Genomic DNA, 12,251 nt, shown 5'->3' with positions numbered 1-12,251 from the left:
GGGGTGGTGTGCATTCGGGCGAATGTCTGGGCCAAGTTACTAATGGCGCACCACTCCCACGGTGCGCCATTAGTAGTTTTGAAAAAATTAAAAAAAATTTGTTTTACTAATGGCGCACCACTCCCACGGTGCGCCATTAGTAGTTTTGAAAAAAAATTAATTTTTTTACTAATGGCGCACCGTGGATATGGTGCGCCATTAGTATTTGCACACTAATGGCTCACCAACACATGGTGCGCCATTAGTATATAGTAATGGCGCACCACATGTCTGATGCGCCATTAGTGTCAATTTCATCTATAGTCCTTTTCCTAGTAGTGTCTAGACGATCCACGATCCCCTAAAAATCTTTAGAGAAATAAATTTGAGAGGTAGACGCACTTAACCAAATAATTAAAAGTCAGAGGAGTAAAATTTAAGAAGTTATTTCCAAAAAGGCAGTCCAGGTATCTTATTTTTACTCCTTCAGCGTCACTTCTGATATATTTTCCTCTTCTCCTCCTCTCGTCCGCCGTCGCATGCCATCCACCACCCCGATGACCAGAAAATTGGAACCCCAACGCCCCCTCAACTCCGGCAACCCTCGCCGGCGTTGGATTCTCGCTGGCGGCGATGAATTTGGAGGATTTTGGGCAATTCACTCCTTGTGCGTGTGCTTGCTTGTGTGTGCTGCTTCTGCGTGCGTGTGTGTTGTGCTGCACCTGCTGCTGCGTGTTTCCTGGGCATGTGCATGCTGTGCGTGTATGCGTCCAGCGCCTTTCCTCACCTTTCCAATGGCCTATCTCGGCCCGCCGTTCTCAGCATCCAGGCTAGTCCGAAAGAAATAAGAAAGGAGAAGAAAAATGAAGAGAGACTTTCATGCGAGGGCAGTACGTTTGAGTTAAATTTTAGGGTTCAATTTATATCCGGTCGCCGTCTCTTCAAATTACAAGGAATTAAAGTTTACGAAGGCATATAAGAAGTTACGTACTCCCTCCATTCCACAATGTAGTGCTTCCTCTATCTCCGTGCTTCAACTTTGACCGTAAATTTAACTACCAAGACCGATTGCGGCGGGGGCAAAAATTATATCAGTGAATTCGTATTCGAAAGAAGTTTTCAATTATATAATTTTTTCTCCCGTCGTAGTTGGTCTCGTTGGTTAAATTTATGGTCAAAGTTGGACCTCAAAACGCGCGGGCGCTTTGGAATGGAAGGAGTATAAGAGATCGGGCTACATGCTCGAATTATACCAAGAGAATGGTCCTTCTCTCACGTGCAATCTCAATCTCAATCAGTAAGGCAATCAAGCACGTGTGTGCGACGTAAGCAAGTAGGACCAGTAAAACCTGCCAAAGGAGAATCTCAGGGCAGGGGCAGGAAACGACCGTACGTACCTCGTCCAAATGAACTGTTTCTCTATACAAACTGTGAAGCTCGGCGGAAGCTCCGCGGCAGCTTCTCCGGGCGACAGGGACGACGACGTACGTACGACACGGCACGGCACGATGACGACAGCGTGCACCGTACAATCGATCCAGATGGGGAGATGGAGTAGCTCTCGACCAAATTTCAACACCGGGACATGTCCTGTGCGTACGGGCCCTGCCCGACCGGCCGTTTGTCCGTTTTTTTTTCCACCCGACTGGCCGTTTGTCGAGTAGTATATACGTACGGTTGGTGTCGATCGACTCGACTCATCCAGCACTACAGCCGGTGACTCCAACCGTCCAAGTATCCAACGAACTAGCGAGGTTGGATGATTAAAGGGACTGTGATATCCTCAGCCTACCAGGGTTTAAATTCTGATGTTTGTATTTATTTTTTTGACTTTTTTAGGATTTCCGACGATGCGCATTCAGTGAAAGGAGACGTTCCCGTCGACGACGAGGTGTCTACGGTGATTTGGAGGTGCTCATAGAGAAAGGATGTGCGTGTTAACTAAATTAAATTAATTCAGGTGGAGATCCATTTGTTTTGAATTCACGTGGATCAACCAATCCAGTTCTTCGGCTGCAACTTGCAAGCACACGGGCTTTGCATGCACCGGAGAGTTGGCATGTGCATGGGGTGCCGTGACGCTGGCCCGGGTGCGGCCGGTGGCGGCGGGCCCTTCTGTACCCATGCGTTCGTCTCCTCCCCGGGACTGGTGACGGCAGCGGTGAGGCTCGGCTGGGCGGCGGCCCGGCGACCCGACGGCGGTCGCCGGCGGTAGGCGCGGTGGCGGTGCTGCCCTTGGCAGCAAGGTGGCGTGGTGGCGTGCGGTGGCCGGCGGCGCGTCCCCGGCCCAGATCTGGGCCCTCACGGCCCCATCTGAGTCCTAGCGGGTCGGTCCCCGGCGTGGCTTCGTTGTCGTCTGTGTGGTGAGGAGGAGGAGCAGCTCGGATGGGGGGCGGTGATGTCGACAGCGTGCCTGCTGCAGCGCGATGGCGGGAGCTTTACGGGCATGGAGTTCCCGGTCGGGCCTGTGGGCCCACGGGCCTGGTATGCTCCTACTATTGTGTCCGGTCGGCTATCGTCGTTGACGGTGGAGGTTGTGCCCTCCCGCGTGCCGACGATGTTGCGGCCCCTAGTCCCGGCTCCTTTCCCTTGTTGTGCAGACCTTACTTCGTGGTGCCGTGGTGAGACGGCGTGGAGGCTTCTTGACCATGGTGGCGCAAGATGGTGGTCGGTTTGGTGGCAGGCTCTGGAGCACCCGAGGTGAAGGTTGGGATCGGGGGAAACCCCTGTCGGCTTGTCCGGCACCAATGCGGCGACGCCGGTGGGTGCCATCGGACCTTCCTGGAGGGCGTCGGGGGCGACCCTTCCTCTTGCCTCGTCATGTACCGGGGAAAACCCTTGGCAGCAGTGTCGTCATCGTCGCGGTCCTTCTTGGAGATGCTGATTGGTACCGGTGCTTCGGAGCCTTGGAGCTTGGTGGGAGATCTTCGGTGGGCGCAGTGGTCGTGAAGCTTCTTCGTTTTCGTCGATCCGCCGTTGTCGGCATTCTTTTCTCTTGTTGTTTCTCTTTCGTTTATTTTGGGTGTGATTGTGCTGCTTCCGCCCCAGCATTTATCCTTGGATGTATCGGTTGGTTGCTTTGGAATACAAAGCGGGAGGAAACATTTTTTCTTATATAAAATTATTGGAAGTACGTCTTGTACGCATGTACTCCGTATTTGTATTTGTTCACAAAGTAATAGTCGACTGATCATTTTAGTGCAAAGAAGAGAGAGTTGGGAATGGGGAGAGGCGCCAAGCGGGTGAGTGGACCCTAGTCGCCGTCCCATCTAATCCCCATCCTCCCGCCGCCAGGGCGTGTCGCCGGACAAAGCCCATGTGGTGCAGACGGTGGCAGGGAGGTCCTGTTCAGGAGCTGCCTACTTATTGAGGCTTTGGAGGACCGCATCGGGATGACAAAGGAGATGTGTGCTCGAGCGACGGTCTTCGTCGGGCAGTGCTCTACAACAATGTCGTGATTCAGCGCCGCGATATATCTTTAGCGGCTGCCCGGACTGGCTAGGTCACTAGAGAAGGAGTCAGTGCATGGTCCTAGACAACAGCGAGCTCAACATCAAGTTGGACATGTCGTGCAATAACATGTAATATTATTTTAAAGGTTTTTTAGCGAGTCTTTGAGTTTGGTTTGAGTCGGTGAGGTGGGTTGTTGTTCCAATGTAGAAATATTGTTCTTCCTACTCTTTCTCCGTTCCTTGATGTGCTTATCACTACCGGAGGGCGTGTGGACCTGTGATTCTGGCTGCCGGCTGGTCTCCACTGATCCCGGGTTTCAGATAGGTCCGCTTGGATTCGACCATCATTCGCGGTCTTCATAATTTTTATAGGCCCTTATTAACGTCCTCTTCTCTAGGATAGCAATTTGCTTCATAGATCATGGCCACTTGTGTCTCCTGGTCTGCAGATTCTTAATATCTTACCTTAGGAGTTTTCGCTTAAAAAGAAGAGAGTTGGGAGAAGATGCAATACTAGTTAACCACCAGGATATTGCGTATACTATGAAAGGAAGTATTAAGAAACCCTAGCCGCATCAAGATCAATCTCCTCTCCCTTTCGGCTTCGCTTATGCCGTGGGGCGGATGTGAGAGGATTCCTGAATCTCATTCTTATCTAACTAGGTTTTGGTATCACGGGTTGTCATCTAGCAAGAATGACGGTGCCATCTCGAATAAATGTCTTCCTGCTTCAATCCCGTCCTCATGAATGGCATGTTCACCATTTGTGTTTCCTGTCACCATGACTGCATGTACATCATCAACGATAGTATCATCATCTTTCGATCTCTTGTGTCGATCATCTGCAAGCAAGGTTGTTAGCTTGGTCTGGCCATACTTGCATGATATCCTTCGTAGGTCGACAATGACCCTCCTGTCTATTTGCTTGGCGAAATTGCCATCTCAGTCGTACGCGACAGTCTGCTATTGCAGTGATTCAACGAGGTTTGTTCCTCTACAAGTCTTTGCATGTACTTCCATCATTTTTAGCAAAAAGACACTACTAGAAAACAGGGCTTTGGTCCAGTCCGAGGTGGCCCATTAGTCCCGGTTCAGTCCAGAACCGGGACCCATGGGGCCATCTGTCCCGGTTCGTGAGGCCAGGAGCCTGCCGAGCCTCGTGGGGGCCTTGGTCCCGGTTCGTCATGCCCCTTTGGTCCCGGTTGGTGGGACGAACCGGGACCAATGGGCCTCGCTCCTGGCCCACCACCATTGGTCCCGGTTGGTGGCTTGAACCGGGACCACAGGCTTCCCTTTGGTACCGGTTCATGCCACGAACTGGGACCAATGAGGTGCCTATATATACCCACTCACCGGCGAGCAAAGCACTCCACACTGCTCTGTTTTTTCTGGCCGGCGAGGGGAAAGCTTTATGGTGCTCTAGCTCACCTCCTATGTACATGAGGTGTTCGATGAAATGCCCGAGCCACACTAGTTAAGCTTTCTCCTCTCGAAGCTCGACCTCAAAGCTCCATTTTCCTCGAGATTTGTCTAGGTTTAGCGGCCCGTCACGTCCCACTCCCGTCTTCACCGCCGTGGATCGCCAGCACCAATCTCGTCGCTGGCACCACCGTGGTGAGCCTCTTGTTCTTATCTTCTTTCTGAAAGAAAAAATTCTTACTTTAGCTAGATAGATACTTGTCTAATTTTCTTACTTTTATTATTGCTTGTTATTATATAGTGCGATGGTTTTGGTATCCGCCCCCGTCGGCCCTCGTCCTGGCTATGATTCGAATGTGGTATATATTATCTTTTTATAACTATTTGGTTCATTTATTGTTTGTGACAATTATGCCGACCAACGTGACATAGATTTTATTTATATAGGAGGTAGTTGAACCCGAAATTCCAACCGACCCTATTGTCGAGAGGTTAAATTTAGTTGAAGAAGAAAACAATTACTTGAAGAAAAAAATAAAAAAATTTGAGGAGGAGAAGATGATATTGGAGTTTCATGTTGCGGATGTCGTCGATGATCACAAGATCAAGATGGATGCAATGCGGTTGAAGATGAGAAAGATTAGAAAATATGCCATTCATACCGAGGCTTGGTATCATTATGCCGTTGGATCAATTGTTACCTTGGTTGCGATTATGATCGCATTTGTTTTCGCATTGAAATGTTTTACATAGTTTCAATGTATGGTTTAATTAATTAGATGCTCTGGAGAGCTATATGTTGTTAGATGAGAATTATGTATGTACTTTGATTTTAATGTGATGATGAACTTCTATTAATTTGGTCACTTAATTATCTATTCATCATGTTTTGTAATGGTTTTTGACACACTTAATTATATATAATGCACGTAGATGAACCGGCAATGGATGTACGGTGGCAGACACACCTCCGAGTACATTAAGGACGTGCATGATTTTCTCGAAGTGGCTGAGGCAAACAAGCAGAATGATTTTTATGTGTTGTCCATGCTCTAAATGTGGGAATACGAAGTCTTACTCTGACCGGAAAATCCTTCACACCCACCTGCTTTACAATGGTTTTATGCCACACTATAATGTTTGGACGAGGCACGGAGAAATAAGTCTTATGATGGAAGACGGTGAAGAAGAAGAGGACGATGACAACTATGTGCCCCCTGAATACGGTGATGCTGCAACGGGGGAAGCTGCTGAAGATCAAGAGGAACCAGACGATGTGCCCAATGAACCTGCAGAGAGTCTGAGGGAGGAATACTTTGACACCGAGAGTTAGAGAGGAGCATGACCTCGTTGTAATTGAACTGTTGAATGTTCCATTTGAGGAGTTCTTCCGGTTTTTCAATCAAAAGGCCCTCGATAAAGCAACGGTCACTTGCTACTATCTGTAAGTAGTACTACTTCTGTCATTAAGTCTCTCTATATAGGTCAGCTCTTTCATTGCATGTATTTATAATTATCCTCACTATATTATGCAGATTGAAAATCGCCGAATTGAAGAGAAGACAAATTGGTGATATTGGGTTCATTAACACAAATCTCATAGATACAACTGAGGTTAAATATCGTGCCGACGATACCGAGGCCAACTTGCTACGATCGTTGGTAATAAATGAAAACAAAGATATAATACTCTTTCCTTACAACTTCAAGTGAGTGTTACTGTCTTGTGCATATTCGGTTTCCCTTATTAGTCCAGGTTATAGTAATGTAATTGATGAGTTATGCATGCGTGCACATGTTCCACTATATTCTCCTAGAGATTAAGTTTGAGCAGGGACTAGTAACCGTCTTAGACTCGAGACGAAAATATCCCCAGGACTATGCGGACATGACTCAAATGCTCGAGAAGTAAGTTAAATCGATCATTATCCACCATATCAGCAACTTTGTTCATTTCCTGATATCAAGTAATTGTTTTCTTTGTCTGGCAGGGTTTGGAGAAAATTCACCAAAAAAAACTCCGTGACTGCCGAAGAAGCTGCAATTTAGACACCCGAAAGTAAGTACTATAGTAACATGTTCCGCGCATCTCGTAGTGATTCAAGCGCTAGTTTCATCAATAACATTTGACATGCTTGCTTATCAGTTTGGTTGACCTCTATTTCTTGTAAAGTGGTTGTGGCAGGAACAAGGGAATGATTACTGTGGATACTACGTTTGCGAGTCCATCCGCCACACAACCTGTGAACGAGGATACTCTGACGAACAATATGAAGTGCGTAAGCAATAATATATGTATTGACCCCCTTCTTCAAATTAGATCTTTCAGATGCGGGATGAACTCCTAGCACCAGCTCGTATGCGAGCAATTCAAGAGGAATTGGCGGCATTCTTTTTGACCACTTGATCGCTGAAGACGGAGAATTCTATGTGGATCCTGTGTTCGTATATAATTAGGAGATTATATTGTAAAAGATAATTATTGTGTATATGTAGTCGGTAGTGTCGGATAGATATACGAGAACTTGTTGTTCGACCAATCTCTCGGAGAAGGAGAGGTGGTCGATATCACTTCTCTCTGTATGCATATATGTTCATGACGATCTTCTATTTCCTTCGTTTGCTTACTAGCTAGCTAGCGTGTCTAGTCCTCTCTATACGTATATAGTACGTAGCGTCGACCAAGCACGGACATAAGAGAGGACACTTCTCTCTATTAATTAGCTAGCTAACACAATATATGAAACACCTAAATTAACCTTCCAAAACCCCCCCACCCCCTTTCCAAAAAAAATCTCAGCCCCTGAAATGCTGACGCGTGGATGCATATTGGTCCCGATTGGTGCCACCAACTGGGACCAAAGGCAAAAAAAAACAAAAACCTTAGCCCCTGAAATGCTGACGCGTGGATGCCTATTGATCCGGGTTGGTGCCACCAACCGGGATCAAAGGCCCTCCTGCCTGGGCTCGACGCACCGTCCACGTGGAAGCCCATCTGTTCCGGTTCCTGTTTGAACCAGGACTAAAGGGTCAGGGCATTAATAACGACCCTTTAGTCCCAGTCCAAAACCGAGACAAAAGGCCCTTACCAACCGGAACAGAAGACCCTTTTTCTACTAGTGAGAACCAGTACTTCGTTGGTTGGATTTCTCAGTGGTGTTCATTATCGACAAGATAAAACGATGACAAACTCATCAATGGATTCGTGACCGGCTTCTCCCGTTACGTGCCTATGTGACACTCATGCACGCCTGCCTCTTCCTGGTAAGAGGTCAATAGAGTTATTTCGAAGTGCAAAATCCTTGGAACATTTTGAGAAATTCCGCTGGTTGATCATATAGTAGAGGTCATTCGTAGTCAACGTCTCCATCAATAGATCATTCATGGTCCCCTCTTCACCGATAGCGCTGTCAACAACTTCAAAGCCTAGCCCATCAAAGAATACCTCACTTTGCATGCATGTTAATTAGAACCCCCAAAGTCCACCTCACACCAAGAAGAAGAAGAATTTGTATGGCAGAACACAAACATACATGCATGTGGCATGGTCTTTTAGCGTCTGGTGGTAGCTTGGTTTGATTCAATTTCAAATTGATTAATCCACGACAAACTTGTCTTGTCACCGTCTGAGAGGGGCTGACCATAATTTTTAAGGGTGGTTAGATCATCTCCAATAGATGATGCAAATTTTGGAGATGTAAACAGGAGAGGTAAAAAATTACATCTCCAAAAAGTGCTTTTTGCATCTCCAAGAAAGTCTCAACTCCAACAAATGATGTATTTTGGAGATGTAAAAATCTGGAAAGGAACAACTACTACTTCATTTCACTATAGTTCAAACATAAAATTCAACATAGTTTCATACATAAATTCAACTACTACCTTTTCGAACTACTAGATGAAACTACTCCTCATCATCGGAGCTACAGATCTGCTCCCAGAACTCGTCCTTGTCCGGGTCGTTGCACCCCTCGTCCTCCTCGTCGAAGTCACCCCAGTCCTCCTCCTCTGACTCGATAGGGATCACCGTCAAGGGGCCAGCCTTGTCCTCCTTCTTCACCCCCTTCTTTTTCGCCTCGACGCCGCGCTTCCAGTAGTGCTCCAGCTCGGCCTAGACGTACTACAGATGCTCCTGGGCAAACCTCATCATCGTCGCCTCGTTGCTCTCGCCGGGACCGACGACAACCGCCGGCTTCTTCTTCGCCTTCTTCGTCGTAATCTCCTGCATCCTCATGCCCCCCGAGCATCTCCGCATCCGCCTGGTTCTCGATCTCCAGGAAGTTGAGGTGCTCCTTGGGCCATCCGGCACGCCACACTGCCACGCCGTAGGCACGTGCGGCCTCGTGGGCGGTGGGGAAAGTTGCCGGAGGGCTTCACCCTCAGGCCGAAGAACCCGGACTTGCCCTTCAGGGTCTTCTTTGGCGCCGTGACAAAAACACCGGAGAGACGCGGCCGCGGCGGGCGGACGGGGTCGTGGTCGGGGCGGAGCATGGCAGCGGCGAGTGAAGCGGGGTGGCGGCGGGCGGACGGGGTCGGGTCGGGGTGGCGGTGGCGGCGTAGGGTCGGGGAGGAGCGGGGTGGCAACGGGGTGGGGCGGCGGTCGGACAGGGTTGGGACGGAGCGGAGCAGCGGCTGCCCGATCCGAGTCGTACGATGGCAGGCGGCGGGCGTTGAGGGGCGGAATCCGCGACAGGGGCGAGGCGGAGGTGGATCCACGGCGGGGCGGCGGCGGCCGAGCGGGAGGAGGACGATTGGAGGCGCGAAAGTGGAATGAAGGGCGTTGGCGGTAGGCGCGCGACTGCGGGATTTACATCCCCTCAACCTAGCTAGAGATGTAAATTTGCATCTCGAAATGTTGTATTTTACATTTCTCGGAGATGGATGTGTAAAAAAAGTTGTATCTACATCATGTGTTGAAGACAGTTTTTTGGTCTCTAAAGATGCAGAAGTTATGTATTTTTGTATCCGAGTCATCTATTAGAGATGCTGTTAGTTAGCACATACTCCCTTCGGATGGGAAAAAGTCTGGCATGAGGACTTATGTGGTTCCTAGCAAAACATGTATGAAATGCCATAATATACATGTGTTCAGAAACTTCATTCGATCACAGATTTAAAAATACATTCTTTTTATAAAACACAACACATTTTTCGCTAATCCACATAACTGAATCATGCATGCACATGCATATTTCATTTTTTTTAGGGAACATGCATATTTCTTTTTTTTTTTGCGATGAAGGGAACATGCATATTTCAAATGTACGCGTGCGTTTGTATGAAACTCCGCGTGAGCTTAGTACATGTCACAGGACGTATGCGCATGTTTTTGTATATATTTGCCTTAATATGGTATTCATTTCGAGGGGGTAAAGTTGGTGCATGTCTAATTTGGACGAGATTTGCCTGCTCCTTTATTGTGTGCCCATCCGTGCTCCTATCTACGTGGCTTGATTTGATTGGAATAGAATAAGGTCCGACCCCACCTTCTTAAAATCAGGGGGGAGATGATTAGATTAGAAAGAAAAAAAAGAAAAAAGACAACCGTAAGATTAAGTGGGAGCACGGGAAGAGAGCAGGCAAGCCGGATCCGTCTAATTTACACTATAAGGAACATACATGCATCTCGAAGAAGCATAAATTCTTCTTGTCAAATCCCGCTCTTCAAAAAAAAAAAAAATCAATGCCCATATGTGCACGAGCTGTTTCAACTTTTACAATTCTAGGACACCGACTCTAGCTAGCCGAGTCTTATTAGCTAGCTGGGTAATTGAGGACAATAGTATTTTGTATTATAACTAGAATAATGCCTGTGCGTTGCAACGAAATATAAATATTATAGTACGTTAGCTTGTGATTTATCTATCAATAATAATGTGATTTTATAAATAAATGTTTATTAAATCATGACCGTGAATTATCTTATATTTTAATTAAAAGTTTGATAAGTAAATTGAAGTGAAATTAGTTTAGAAGGTAAGTAAATTAAGATGATTGATTATCATATAAATGAAAGGTTGGATGAAAAGGTGATGAAGAGAAAAGTGAAATGGGAACTTTACGTTTTTTTAAGTAGTAGAAATGCGTGTCGCTAACCAAATTCCATGGTCATAACTTTCAACGATGCTCATGATACGACAGCCAACATGTTTGAACACAGTGAAGGTTTGACCCCAGCCACGACTGCAAGCGCCACCACAGAACAGTAAACCTTCCATTCCCCTCTCTCTCTTTCTCTCTCTCTCACCACACACTCGGGTACTCATGATCCAATCAAACATTCCATCGGCTATAAAAGGAGAGCCCCAAGCAAATGCCAAGAATCATAAACACGGCACATATGCATTCACACCGATCCAAATCTAAGCTCTAGCTAGCAGCTAGCTATATACCATATACTATCTCCTACGTGATCAGTTCGTTCGTCAGCGATCAACCGACGATGAGGGAGCTGATCCGGAGGCTGAGCTTCTCGGACCGGGTGAGCGGCGGCGTGCCGCGCGGGTGTGTGCCGGTGCTGGTGGTGGGCGATGGCGACGAGGAATGCGAGCGGTTCGTGGTGCGGGTCGAGGCGCTGCGGCACCCGTCGCTGGCGGCGCTACTGGAGATGGCGGCGCAGGAGTTCGGGTACAAGCAGGAGGGCATCCTCCGCGTCCCCTGCGCCGTCAACCAGTTCAGGCGGGCGCTCACCACCTCCGCCGTCTCCAAGAACTACTGATTACTAATTAATTCTCTAGCTGATCAATCAAGCAGACCGAACCTTATCGATCGATTGGCTTTCTGGGTACTTGAGGAGCGATTCATTTGTGCTATTGACTAGTTGAGTCTCCTCCCCATCTTTTCTTCTCTTTCCATTTTGTTTTCTTCTGGTTGGGGAATGACTGCCATATGTATGCATGTGGGCTGTATAATGCGCACTGTCATTTACGGTTAGACCTCCTGTCAAAAATAACAATTGAAACAATTGGTTATTCGGTATGCATGTGTCTCCTTTCTAATACTGGTTAACTTCCCTTCCAAAAAAATATGGCTCATTTTTTGGGCTGTTTTTTTAGCGAGTGAGAAATTAATTCAGTGGACGCATGTTTACTTTTCATGATGCAGAGGTTGAGAACTTGAGATATAAGCCCATCTATTGCTTTCATTTCTTTTTGCTTGTTCATTTCTGTGCCCATGGATTTTTTTTAGGGTCATTTCCATGGGAAGGCATATGTTAACCAAGTCCAAGCCTCACGAGAACACCTTTTTTTTTTTGAGAAATACAAACATAAATTCTTGTTTTTTAAGCAAAAAAAGTGGCTAGCTCTATCTCGGACACAAGTAAACCCAGGTCTTTTTGTTGTTCTATAAATCTTAGCCATTATGTCTATGCAGTGAAGAAATGCTTGGGTTTCTTGTAGA

At 47.2% G+C, this 12,251-nt stretch overlaps 1 protein-coding gene across 1 annotated transcript; it reads left to right on the top strand.

Annotated features, from left to right (window-relative positions):
* The first annotated feature begins 11,196 nt into the window (after nucleotides 1–11,196).
* LOC119334731 (auxin-responsive protein SAUR71-like) lies at nucleotides 11,197–11,785 on the top strand. The gene has a single exon (XM_037607275.1). The coding sequence runs from the start codon at nucleotides 11,293–11,295 to the stop codon at nucleotides 11,566–11,568; it is 276 nt and encodes a 91-aa protein (XP_037463172.1). The 5' UTR covers nucleotides 11,197–11,292; the 3' UTR covers nucleotides 11,569–11,785.
* The last annotated feature ends 466 nt before the right edge of the window (nucleotides 11,786–12,251 follow it).

Source organism: Triticum dicoccoides, chromosome 7A (genome assembly GCF_002162155.2).
Source record: "Triticum dicoccoides isolate Atlit2015 ecotype Zavitan chromosome 7A, WEW_v2.0, whole genome shotgun sequence".
NCBI classification, from domain to species: domain Eukaryota; kingdom Viridiplantae; phylum Streptophyta; class Magnoliopsida; order Poales; family Poaceae; genus Triticum; species Triticum dicoccoides.
Note: the sequence above shows the minus strand (reverse complement) of the source record. Positions and strands in the feature narration are given on the sequence as shown.